At 44.0% G+C, this 12707-nt stretch overlaps 1 protein-coding gene across 9 annotated transcripts in view; it reads left to right on the top strand.

The window, feature by feature from the left end:
* NFIA (nuclear factor I A) overlaps positions 1 to 12707 on the top strand; it is a 708739-nt gene that overhangs the window by 597773 nt on the left and 98259 nt on the right. For all 9 annotated transcript variants that reach the window (XM_044005161.1, XM_044005162.1, XM_044005160.1 and 6 more), the window contains one exon: positions 10137 to 10265. In XM_044005161.1, the coding sequence (XP_043861096.1) occupies positions 10137 to 10265 (129 nt within the window). The remainder of the gene's footprint in view (positions 1 to 10136; positions 10266 to 12707) is intronic.

Below are 12707 nucleotides of genomic sequence, written 5' to 3'. Positions count from 1 at the left end.
CATTTAGCACAATGCCAGGCACATGGTATGTGCTTAATAAATGTTTGTTAATTGACAGTCACGAGAGGAGGCACTGTCACTATCAAATGCACGGGGTAACACTTTAAATGATCCTTAAGGAAAAGACTAGGGCTTCCAAGAAGCCACAGTGAGAAGGGAGAGAGTTCAAGGCATAGGGCTAAAAAGTGGAGGTGGTAGATAGAATGTCGTGTATAGAGAAAAAACAGGTAGATTGGTTATCCTGGGAACACAGAACGTGGGAGAGAAAGTAATGTATAATCAACCTAGAAAAGCTGGCTGACTGAAGCTGGGTTATGGAAGACTTTCCATGCCAAACGGGGTTGCTGTGTGTTGCCTCAGGTTCAAATCCTCTGTTTCTCTGCAAAATAAAACGTCTTTGGGGGGCAGCTAGGTGGCGCAGTGGATAAAGTACCAGCCTTGAATTCAGGAGTACCTGAGTTCAAATCCGGCCTCAGACACTTAACACTTACTAGCTGTGTGACCCTGGGCAAATCACTTAACCCCCATTGCCCTGTAAAACAACAACAACAACAACAACAACAAATAAATAAATAAATAAATAAAAGGTCTTTGGTGGCAGCTAAGTGGCGCAGTGGATAAAGCACTGGCCCTGGATTCAGGAGTGCCTGAGTTCAAATCCAGCCTCAGACACTTGACAAGTCACTTAACCCTTCATTGCCTTGCAATAAATAAATAAACAAACAAACAAATAAATAAATAAAAGGTCTTCCCTTTTGCCTCCTAGGATGTAGTTTTCCAGAGATTTCATAATTGTAGATGGGGCCCAGAGCATCATTAAATCAGAAAGAAGAAGGGAGAAGAGAGGGAAAGAGCAAGAGCAAGACGAGAGAGAGAGAGAGAGAGAGAGAGAGAGAGAGAGAGAGAGAGAGAGAGAGAGAGAGATTGGGAGGAGGAGAGATAGAAAGACACAGAAATAGAGAGAGACAGAAACTGAAACAGAAGGAACAAGAGAGGAAGAGAGATATGGAAAGTGGGAGAGAGAGGCAGAGACAGAGAGAAAGATAGAGGGATTGAGAGATCGGAGGAAAGATATGAAAGATGGGTGAGACTGGCAGAAAGTGAGACAGAGAGATAAAGAGACAAGAGAAACTTTAGGAGAGACGAGAGAGAGAAAGAGAGGAGAAACAAAGAGAAGGAGGAGGAGAGAGGGCTTGCGGGCGAGAAGGAGGGAAGAAGGAAGAGACCGATTTCTGTGAAACATCTCACGTTGAAATAATGAAATATGTTGCCCCCTTCCAGCTCTCACAGGCACTGCCTCCGTTTGAAATTCATTTGCTTGTGGCAGAGGCTCTGAACTGCCTTGTCGTTATAAAGTGCTGTCAGTGTGGATCACTGAACAACTGTCTCTTCCTACTTTCCTTGTGACTCAAAGGCCTTTGAAGGAAGAGAATGGAGTTTATTGAAGGATGGCAGGCAGACTTCACTGGGTAACAGGTGGAGGTCACGGTAGTTTATTTGTGGGGAAGAACATCGTGCGGAGATGAGAAATCAAAAGCTATACCGTAATAAGGTTTCGGAGGAAAATGCTGACGGGGCCCTGTGTTGATTCCAGCTGACAGAACCTTTTCTGGTGATCATTACTTGATTTCACAGTTCAAGCGATTTTAAAAGGCTTAAAATTATATTTCTCTCCTCACTACAATGTTTCAATCAGTTTCTAATTTTTACTTGAAATAAAGTTAGGGCCCTCATGGAGTGTCCAAAAGGCTTGTCTGGCCTCCTCGGTAAAGCCTGACACATGAGGCAGGTCCACCCAGGGCCTCTGCCCTGAAATCTCTTCTGACTTCAGTATCCCAGTGGCTTTGATAACCTCCTTCCTTTAAATCCTGTGTTATTAACATTCAATCAATGCAAACTCACTTCGATTTGTTTTCCTTGATGGGCCCCAGGATCCTTCTATTAATACAGATCTCAATCCACCCATCTCGTTTTCTCATTCAGGGAACTCTCCTCCCTGTCTTCCCACCCTAGGAGTCTCCTGCAGAGCCCCTGGCTTAGCTCAGTGAAGTACATGGACTAGCCACAGATTCTCGCTCCAGATATTTGATCGCCTCTCTCTTCTTCATGCTAAATGTGCATAGTCTTCAAGTTTCATCACCTAGATAAGCCATCTACTTAACCAATTTGATTTTTCATCTTTTGCCTGAAATATTCACAATTGTGTCTTCAGAGGCAGAAACTAACCATTTATAAATATAGTGAAAATGCTGGTTGATAAGACATTGGACATCTTTAAAACCTCTATTTTGTTTTTAATTTTTTTGGTGGGGCAGTGAGGGTTAAGTGTTTTGGGGAGGGGGAATTAGGCAAAGAGTATCCAAGTCTAATTGACTGTCACACAAGGTCACACAGCTAGTGTCAAGTGTCTGAGATCGGATTTGAACACAGGTCCTCCTGAATCCAGGGCCAGTGCTTTATCCACTGCCCCACCTAGCTGCCCCCTAAAACCTCTATTTTGCATGGGGACAGTAACCTCTTAGGCCCTAGGGCCCCAAAGCCAGCAGAGACCACACTAAATTGTCTCCCAAGTTTCTTCTGCACAGAACTCTTTGGTTTGTACAGTTGATGCAGTTTCTTTTTAGGAAAGAACAAATCATGTAGACCTCCACAATGAGTTGATACCCTGCCGCCCTCAGCACTGATCTCACAGTCCTCTTAACCCTGGTGCCTGGTGAATTGGTCTTTCTTTTGGCCATGCCTTATCTTCTTTCCTCCCCACCCCAAAGTGTTTTGCTTTTAAGATAACAACACAATTCTATTAAAAGCAGGCGATGGGTGATCATATTTGTCATAGGCTTTAGAGATGGAAGGAGACCTTGGCTGTCATCTAATCCACTTCCCTCAATTTGCAGAGGAAGAAACTGAGTCCCATTATCGGTTCTGGTTTACCTGAGGCATATAGCATAAAAGCCAGTTTACCTGAGAGATCCTACTCCTCGCCAGCCGTTGTCTGCTGGTGTGGTTTGTGCGTCACAATGGTCCTCTCACTCATTCTCTAGTTCTCTTGAGCTCTGTGTCTGAGAAAGGTTCTGAAATATGTCAATGGGTGATTCCCAGCTTCATTTACTTGGAACCATTCCTGGTTCTGGCTCAAATGAGGCTGTATTGGGCCCAAGTGAATCTTTGGTCTTAGATTTAGAAGGGTTGGTTCTTCACAGTCATCCAGTGCAACCTCTGAAGCGCACACTGTTCATCCCCAAGCTCACCCAAGTATCAAGTATCAGGTCTAGAACCCAAACACAGGCCCTCTGCCTCCAAAGTTAGGTCTCCTGCCATTGCCCTCACATAATACAGCCATCAGAATCCAATCGACAAAATAGTTCCTGGGCTCCTGCCATGTTTTGAGTCCCTGTATGAGTTAGGTGTCAGATGCCATCCACGGTTTCCCAGTAATTGACCCTTCCTTAATTGAATCCAAATCCATAGGAACAAATCTGGGGGGTCTTGGGTTTCCTCAGCCCCTCCCAGGATTATCTACCATGAAAATGCAGGAATATTCATTCTACCCATAGCACTGGGATTTCTGTGTGTGCTGTGAAAGCAGAGGGAACTCCCAAGAGGCAGAAGACTTTCCTTGCTGGCACACTCAAAAAAAAAAAAAAAAAGATGGAACCCATTGGAAAACTTTTCATTTCATTCCTTCTGAATAATCTATGCCCTTCTTGTTCCAAATCAGCCATTCAAAACTTGAAGAATCCATAGGTGTCACAAGGCCCTATCAGTCACTCAGAGCTTATTTATAGGACTTTGAAATGTTTGGAGTAGGGGGAGGGGCGGCACCTTTTAGACTTGCACTAAGTAGCATCAGACATACAAACCCTGGAACCCAGATTAACTCTCATTTTCTTCTTGCCATCATCAAAATTATTTTAAAACATTTTCATGTTGTAGCCAAGATCAGGCTGAATATCTTACTCCTTTACTTATATTGCTTGAGGTTATCAGTCACTGCCGTTAGAATAAATAACATTGAGGCGGCTAGGTGGCACAGTGGATAAAGCACCGGCCCTGGATTCAGGAATACCTGAGTTCAAATCTGGCCTCAGACATTTGACACTTACTAGCTGTGTGACCCTGGGCAAGTCACTTAACCCCCATTGCCTCACAAAAAAAGAAAAAAAATGCAGAATAAATAACATTAGACTAGATGGTGATTTTGCATCTTGGGGACTAAGAAACCCCGTTGGGTATGGTTGATGAATGAGACCATTTGCATCTTACCATTTAGGTGCCAGAACCTTCTTCTCCCATAAGTTTCTAGAGACAGAGAAGCCCAGAATTGTTCCAGAGTGGTCACCATCATGATCTTGACCTAAGACCGTTGGCTGTGGTCTCAGGGGGTCTGCCAGCGGTGTTATATAACAGTCAATTAAAAAAAGCAAAGTCAATCATGGCCAACGTTTTGGAAGGTCTACAGCATCAGAGTCTCTGCTCATCTAGCTGTGGCTCCTGCTAAATAGACCAATTCTTCATCATGGTGGCAAAGCTGGGCTCAGAACGTGTAGAAGTGGTGCAGGAAGTTGAACTAAATGACCTTCCAGACCACTTACAATTCCAAAGATTATGGTCCTCAGTTTCTGGGAGATTTCCTCATCAGTAGAATGAGAATAATAAAGATGATAATGACAAAACTAATAATAATAATTGTAATAATAGCCTTACAAGGATTAAGAAACCAATTAATTATTCAATAAACATTTATTTAACATTGACTATGTACTAGGGACTGGGGCTATAAATACAATAAATGAACCCGTGCTTACTTGCAAGGAATTTATATTCAAATTAAAAGCAGATAATGGGTGTAAAACTCTTTGCAGACCTTAAATCACCTTTTCAATGTTATCCTTGTTGGTAGGTGGTGCAGTGGATAGAGCACTGGCCTTGAAGTTGGGAGGACCTGAGTTCAAATCTCACCTCAGACACTTACTAGCTGTGTGACCCTGGGCAAGTCACTTAACCTCAGTTGCCTTAAATATGCAGGAACATCTCCAGTTATCCTAATGTATATCTTGCCACTGACCCCAGATGGCTTTGGAGGAGAGAGTGAGGCTGGCGACTCTACATATACATAGCCCTGCCTTCCTTAAATACAATTCAGTACAATACATGACATCATCCCAATGTCATGGTCCTCCTTGGGAAGGAAGGAAAAACAATATGTCCTTGTTGTGGTTTCTACTCTCACAGAAGGAAGCGACATCACAGGCCTCATTCTCATCCTACCCATTCCTGATTTTCTCAACAAGCCCAGCTCCCCCTTGCCCCTATAGCATATAACATCTTTTCCCCTGCTCCCATCTCTCAGCCTCCTCCGTCCCCCCCCCACACACAAACTGTAAAGTGCCTAGAAGAGGCAAGCAGTTGTCATTCTCCTTGGATTCCAGGGCAGTGCCAAGATCAGGACCCACCCCCTCGGCAGCTGGGCATCGAGCCTCAAAGTCAAACAAAAAAGCCAGCCTTGCTGTTTTTCCCAGGGTCCTTTCCTGAGCCTGGCATGACTGGGGAGTGAAAATTAGAGTAACTGGAGTTATGGCGCGTGGCTCAGGAGCTTTGAGGGAAGTTGGGCGTGCTAGTTAAATCTTCTTGGTGGCAACTTGAATTACGTGACCGGCACTTAGACAGCGGATGAGACAAGGTCTTGCTGACCTTAGCAGCATTTCCTGGGGTAATTTTCACAGAAGAATGAGCTTTTGAAGGATTCCTTCAACATCTTCGGTACTAACAGGATTTTCCCCCCATTTTTATTCACCTTCTAGCATCCCTTTCCATTGCCACCGCCTGTGGGAAATAATTGTATTTTACTGTGATCAGTTTAAGGGAAGTCCCCTCTGCCCATTAATATTTTAGTTCCTCTGACTCTAAAAATAGATCCTTTTCATTCTCCAACAAAGAGACACTCTCCCCATTCTTGTTATCCCCAGGGAACTTTCTTCAAGACTTAGCCATGGAATTGTTATAAAAATATGGAAGTTTTCTTCATTTGGGAACTGAAATTAATTACTGGTGTGGGTTGAGGTTGGGTTTTTTTATTATTATTTCTTATTCACAGCTGCGACTCCCCAGTTCTGCATGGGGCTGTGGGAAGTTGTTAACTAAAGACACCTTTAAATCAGTGGTAGGGGGATTGTCTGAAAACAAAGGGAATCAAAATGATGAGATAGGGGTAGAGGGAGGACTTGGGAATGTTTCACCTTTTGTGTCATTGAGAGATGAATGTGGTTTAGTGGAAAGTGAGCTTGACCCGGGATCAGCAGGCACCTGGGTTCAAATCCTGCCCTAGACATTGACAAGTGACTTTGGTCACCTTCTAAAGCACAAGGATTTCAATTTGATGGTTGGTCAGGGGAACAGAACACAACACCTAAGGAAAGCTTTGACCCCATAGTTTCACTCTACTCCTATGAAATACTTTATTTTCTATATTTAACTTAGTAATTATGCTTCTCATTGGCTCAATAAGAAAAAGTTTGTGAGTTCAGTTGTGATCTTTGTAAAATTTTGAAAGGCAATATGGCGACATGGACAGAAAGCTGGCCTTGGAGTCAGGAAGACCTGCTCCTGACACATATTAGCTGTGTGACCCTGGGCACATCACCTAACTTCCCAAGGTTCTAGGTGAGGCTCTGAGTTTCAGAGAAGGCACCAGCTTGCACTGGTACGGGGAGATACCTGACCTCAGATTTCCCTGTATCATTGAACTCTCTGGTCCAATCTTTAGCCCATTTCTTCTTTGTAATCCTGTCAGGTAGATGGAGAATTACCGTTGTGATCTTACAAATTAGGACACTCGAGGATGTGAAGATTAAATGACCTTTGTGGTCATCCAGTTTTCTAAGTCCTCACTCCCAAACCAGAATTCCTCTCGTTCACAACATTGCTTCTTCTACTGTGCCATTGCCTTGGACGCAAGTTCAGGTCTAGACGCTGCCACCTACAATCACTTGGCATCTCCTCTGCCAGAAAGTAGGGATGGTGACAGACATCTCCCGAGATTGTCTGAAGGAAGACAGTTTGTAAAATTAAAGTCCTGTAGATGCCTGTGCTGAGGAAGGAGGTAATTTCAAGGAGAAGCCCGTGGCCAGCCGCCACATATGCTGCAGAGGGTCCGGACCAGCACACACCGAGGAAAAGCCATTAGATTTGAAAAGAAGGAGGTCTTTCAGTTTATTCTAGAGAGCAGCTCCAGTCAGATGATGGTGACAGAAGCTGGAATGGCTCATATAGGGGGAAGAGTAGAGCAGCCGGAGGCGCCATGATGTGTAGCGTGCTGGACCTGGAGTCAGGAAGACCTGAGTTCAAATCCTGCCTCAGACCCTTACTAGCTATGTGACCCTGGGCCCATAACCCATCACCTTCTAGTGCCCAATTCTTTTAAACCATAAATTTTATAGCAATTGCTGATTGGCCTCAGCGTAGGAAGTTTGTTATTTTTCAGTTGTGCTCAACTCTTTGATCCCATTTGGGGTTTTCTTGGCAGAGACACTGGAGGAGTTGGCCATCTCCTTCTCTGGCTCATTTTACAGATGAAGAAACTGAGGCAAACATAGCGAAGTGACTTGCCCAGGGTCACACAGTTAGGAAGTGTCTGAGGCTGGATTTGAACTCAGGAAGATGAGTCTTCCAGGTTCCAAGTCCAATGCTCTATGCACTATGGCATCACCTGAGTGTTTCCCACACTAATGAAATCACAGGAATAGACAACAAAATAATGGGTACGATCATTTTTAATTACTAAAATATGAGACATACCTTCAGTTATCCATGCTTTGTGAAACTTCTTAATCCACACGAATTTTGCAACATGGAACTGATTTTGGGGGGTGGCAATGAGGGTTAAGTAACTTGCTAGTAAGTATCAAATGTCTGATGCTGAATTTGAACTCAGGTCCTCCTAAATCCAGGTCTGGTGCTTTATCCAGTGTGCCACTAGCTGCCTCCGGAACTGATTTTTAATGGGCAAAATAATGAATGGAAGCCCAATTGTGATTAAAAATTGTACTTAAATTTCATGTTCTCTTGATGTCAACACATGATCTAACGTAGACCAGCCTTTTTAATTGTGAATCCATAAAATGAGAATATATCAAACAAATTAACCAGGAATGATAGGCCCAAGGCAGGGTCTAATGAATTGAGTGGCTCATTTACATCTTAGATGATTTTTTGTCCTACATATTTTGAGGGATATTTAAAATCATTTCCCTAATACATTCCAATGAAAATGCCTCAGGATAGGAGAGTATCATACTTATAGTTATGTCACCGGGCATACACTATACTTCATCAGGTACTGACTTTCATTTTAGACATAAGCGTTCTGTGTTGGCAGTGCTGAGTCAAACTGGGGTGCAACACAGTTTTTTCAGAACATTGTTGTGGAGCGAACTCACTTTCTAGATGTTAAATCTAACTGACAGGGGGCAACTAGGTGGCACAGTGGATAGAGCACCGGCCCTGGAGTCAGGAGTACTTGAGTTCAAATCCGGCCTTAGACACTTAACACTTACTAGCTGTGTGACCCTGGGCAAGTCTTAAGTGACTTTAAGTGACCCAATTGCCTCACTTTAAAAAAAAATCTAACTGACAGTGGACTGTAAGGAGAGTATTTTTTAAATTTCACTAATAAATTTGTGCATCAGAATCCTAATATTGATTTATGTTCCATTTTTTAAAAAATCCAGTTCTGTAATTGCTATTGTTAACTCCCAACAAAGGACAGCTAGGTGGTGGGGTGGATAGCTCATCGAGCTTGGAATCAGGAAGACTCATCTTCATGAATTTAAATTCAGCCTCAGACTCTTAATGGCTGTGTGACCCTGGGAATGTCATTTAATCTTGTTTGCCTCAGTTTCCTCATCTGTGAAATGAGTTACAGAAGGAAATAGCAAACTACTCCACTACCTATACGAAGAAAACCCCAAAATGGGGTCATAAAGAGTCAGACACAACCGAACAAAAATTTACAATGAAAGGTTTCCTTCTTTCAATGCACATTTTCATTTGTTTGAAACTTTTAGTCTTATGGAATCACCTGAGACAAAATGATTTGTCCAGGGTCAAGAAACCAGAAGTAGGATTTGAACCCAGGACTTCCTCTCTCTGTGGACAACTCTATACATTATCCCACATTCCTTCTTATATTTGAACATATGTGTGTTCTCTGTACAGTTAGAAGTTAATAGGATCAGAAGTGAGAGCAGGAAGGGAAGCTGTGCAATCTAACCCTTCACTGTCCCAGTGAAGGGACTCAGTCCTCCAAAGATAAGGTGACTTCCCAGGCTTATACAGGACAATGTGTGCAAATGGAAAACATGTATAAAGTTCTTTGCAGACCTTTGAGTTCTCTTCAGATGTCAGCTATTCCTATTTCCTAGTCCAACCACCTCACTTTCTGGATACAGAAGGGAGTAGAGCTTCAAAGAGGTTCATTGCCTTGCCCGAGTCACATTGTTAGTATGGGTCAGGATTTGCACCCAAGACCCTAGACTCCAAATCCACAGCTCTTTCCATTTCACCACATACCCACAGCACGGAGATAGCAGAGTTCATAATGACGGCTTCCATGGAGCCTGGGGAAACCTCGGGGAACATGAAAAACTGAATCTAAATTTTTATTTGAATAGTTTTGATTAACAATGACCAGCAGTTATTATTCTAGAATGCTCAGACAGGTATAGTGGAAAGCAAATGTCGGTTTGGGGCAGGGTCAGAAGGACGAGGTTGAGAACCAAGGCACACTGAGCGTTTGCTGTCTGTGATCTGGGACTCTCTCTAGGTCTCTGTTTTCTCCTTTGTATAATCACGCGGTTGGATGAGCTCAGAGCTCAGAACCTCACGGGCCCCCCGGGACTCAGTTTCCTCCTCTGTAAAATGAGGAAAGCGGTACAGATGACCCCCTCAGATCCCTTCCAGCTGTAGATCCATGCCCCAGAGCCCATGACTGAGCACCAGGCTCCCATTTGCTGCCCCGTCCCGTTTTATTTGTCCGTCTGATTTCCTCGGGCTCCCGCTCCAGCCTCTTCCCTGCTGCACCAGCCCGCCGGTCCGTGACCTCGCCTTATTAAATCGCACTTGTCGCTCACTCTTGCCAGGGATGCCGTCGCCAAGCACGCTAAAGAAGTCCGAGAAGTCTGGTTTCAGCAGTCCCTCGCCGTCGCAGACCTCTTCCCTGGGAACGGCATTCACACAGCACCATCGGCCTGTCATTACAGGACCCAGAGGTGAGGCTTTCCCGGGGGGACCCAGCACCCAGGGATCAGCATGAGGGTCGATGGAAAGCCGTCCCCAGAGGTCTTATTAAACACTACTCTGATGCCTCGGGCCATGGGGGACCACCGGGTCATGGCAGTGACATAAAGATAGGATTGGTTTTCCATGCTTCGGGCAAGAATGTATTTAAGAAAAGGGCTTTTTCAGTGAGACAAGAGCAGGAGCCAGATGGGGGTGTTAGAATGCCTATTTAAAGGACTCCTCTCTGCCCACAGTTGGATGGTGGGTGCCCTCGTGGGATGTCATATCTTTTACCTGCTCTCTTCCCAATGGGTGCCTCATTTTCCCCCCCAATCCTCATCTTGTTATCCATTATTTGGCGTAAGCACCACGAAGCTTTTCTTGCTCCCTGGTCCCCTCTGCAACGGTGGATGGCTTGTCTGGTTCTCATTGTAGAATTTCCATCATTTGGGTCTTGGGCGCTTTTAAAGATGATTATTAAAATGTGTCTGTGGCAAGCATGATTTCTGTTTTGCTCTAACTTCATGCTTCTAGCCTCCAGTGAATGTCAGCAAGTCATTTAACTTGAACATAGCGCCAGAGGAAAGGATTCATTGGTTTGTTTTTAGCAGGGGGAGAGGATGGTTTTCTTCAGTGCAGGTGGGTCTTTGGACTCAGGTGGCAACACAGAACACATGGGGAAAAATTAAGTTCTCATCTTCTTTGAATTCTGTCTCGGGAAGGTGGCTTCTCCTTCTCTTGGTTTTCCATGGGTTCCAATCTTATTTCCACCATCTGTGTCCCTTTTCTAAAACTGAATATCTTTCTAGATCAGGGATTCTTAATCGTTTTTGTGTCATAGATCCCTCTTGCCACATATCTGGCAAAGCCCAGGGACCCTTTCTCAGAACCATGTTTTTAAATCATTCAAGGAAATGCCTAATTTCAGCTAGAGTTTAGGGAAAACAAAGATGTCATTTTTTTTTTCCTTTTCAAGTTCATAAATTCCCTGAAATCTGTCCACAGTGGACCCAATGTTAAGAACCTTTGATCTAGAGGAATGACATCAGAGAATGTCAGTGAAGCGCAGAGTCAGGACAGATCCCAAGGGTCTCTGAGTCCAGCCCATGCCTGGAAAAGCACCCCTTCTATAGTATACCCAGCAGGGCACCACCATGCCTAGGACGTCCAGGACAGGTTCTAGGGAAGCAGGATGATACCATTGCTTAAGGAAGAATTATGTGGACGTTGGGAGAGTAGGAATAAGGGATCCCAAATTGAAAAGCATGGGCAGCTATTTTAGAACCACAGCATCTGAGAGCTGAGGGAACCTCAGAAGTGATCTAGTCCAACCCAGACCCAAACAAGAATCACCCCCACCCAGACCTCCAACAAGTGGTCCAGTGAGAGAAAGTCTTCCCCCTCCCCAGGAAGCCAGTGGATTCACTGCTGAATGGCTTTAATTGCTAGGAAACTTTTCCTTTTATCCAACCAAAATCTAACTCTTCAACAGGGATGGAGAAACAAGCTGGAGAAGGAAATCACATCGGATTTCCTTAAGAAAAAGTCCACTTAGCCATTTTGTCTGTTGTGAGAAACCTTACCCTCAATCTAGCTGATCCAAGCATTGATTCATTGATTTTCATTCTCTGCTTCCAAGAATATACTGATCAGCGAAAGAAGCTCCATCATCCCCATGTGGCTTTGTCATCTAGTCGGGAGACACTCGAAGTGTTAACTAGGATTTGTTTTGATTGTTTTCCCTTAATTTGGTTAAATGATGGCTGCGATTAGGGCTTATGTTCAGGCAGCAAGCTATACGAGATAAAGCCCCAGACTGAAAGCCGAGAGATTTGGACTCCAGTCCAAAATTGGCCACCAACTCATTGTGAAACCTTGAGAAAGTCATTCATCTTTCTCCATCTCTGAGATTAGGAGGTTGGACTAAATGGTCTTTAAAGACTCTTCTCACTCAAAACCTCTGATACTATAGAGTAGGCCTTGAAGACCTAGGCCTCTGTTGCAGGTGAAGTTTAACAAAAAGGTAAACTGAGGCACGTGTCATTCATTCTAACACCACCAAGGAAAGGCAAAACATGACCGGAGGAAAGAAGACCAGTGTATTAACGATGGAAAGCATCCGAGGCCCTGCCTTTGTCATACTACCTGTGTGGTCTCTTGAAGCTGCCCATTCAGTGTTCGGATAGAATGTGGGTTCAATTATTTTCCTGAAATTAAGCCTCAGTCTACCTCTCTACCACTTCCACAACTGGTTCTACTCTCTGGGGTCCAGCAGAATGTGGTTAATCCATCTTGCATTTTGATACCCTTTAAATACTTGAAGTCGACTGTCATCTCCACCACCGTTACCGGTGAACAAGCCATCCAAAAGATTACCCAATTTTAGCGCCAGATCTCCTTGGTTAAGTTAACCACATACTTACCACATTTCT

This window comes from Dromiciops gliroides, chromosome 4, assembly GCF_019393635.1.
Source record: "Dromiciops gliroides isolate mDroGli1 chromosome 4, mDroGli1.pri, whole genome shotgun sequence".
NCBI lineage: Eukaryota > Metazoa > Chordata > Mammalia > Microbiotheria > Microbiotheriidae > Dromiciops > Dromiciops gliroides.
The sequence above is the reverse complement of the archived record's forward strand: the minus strand, read 5'-3'. Positions and strand labels throughout refer to the sequence as shown.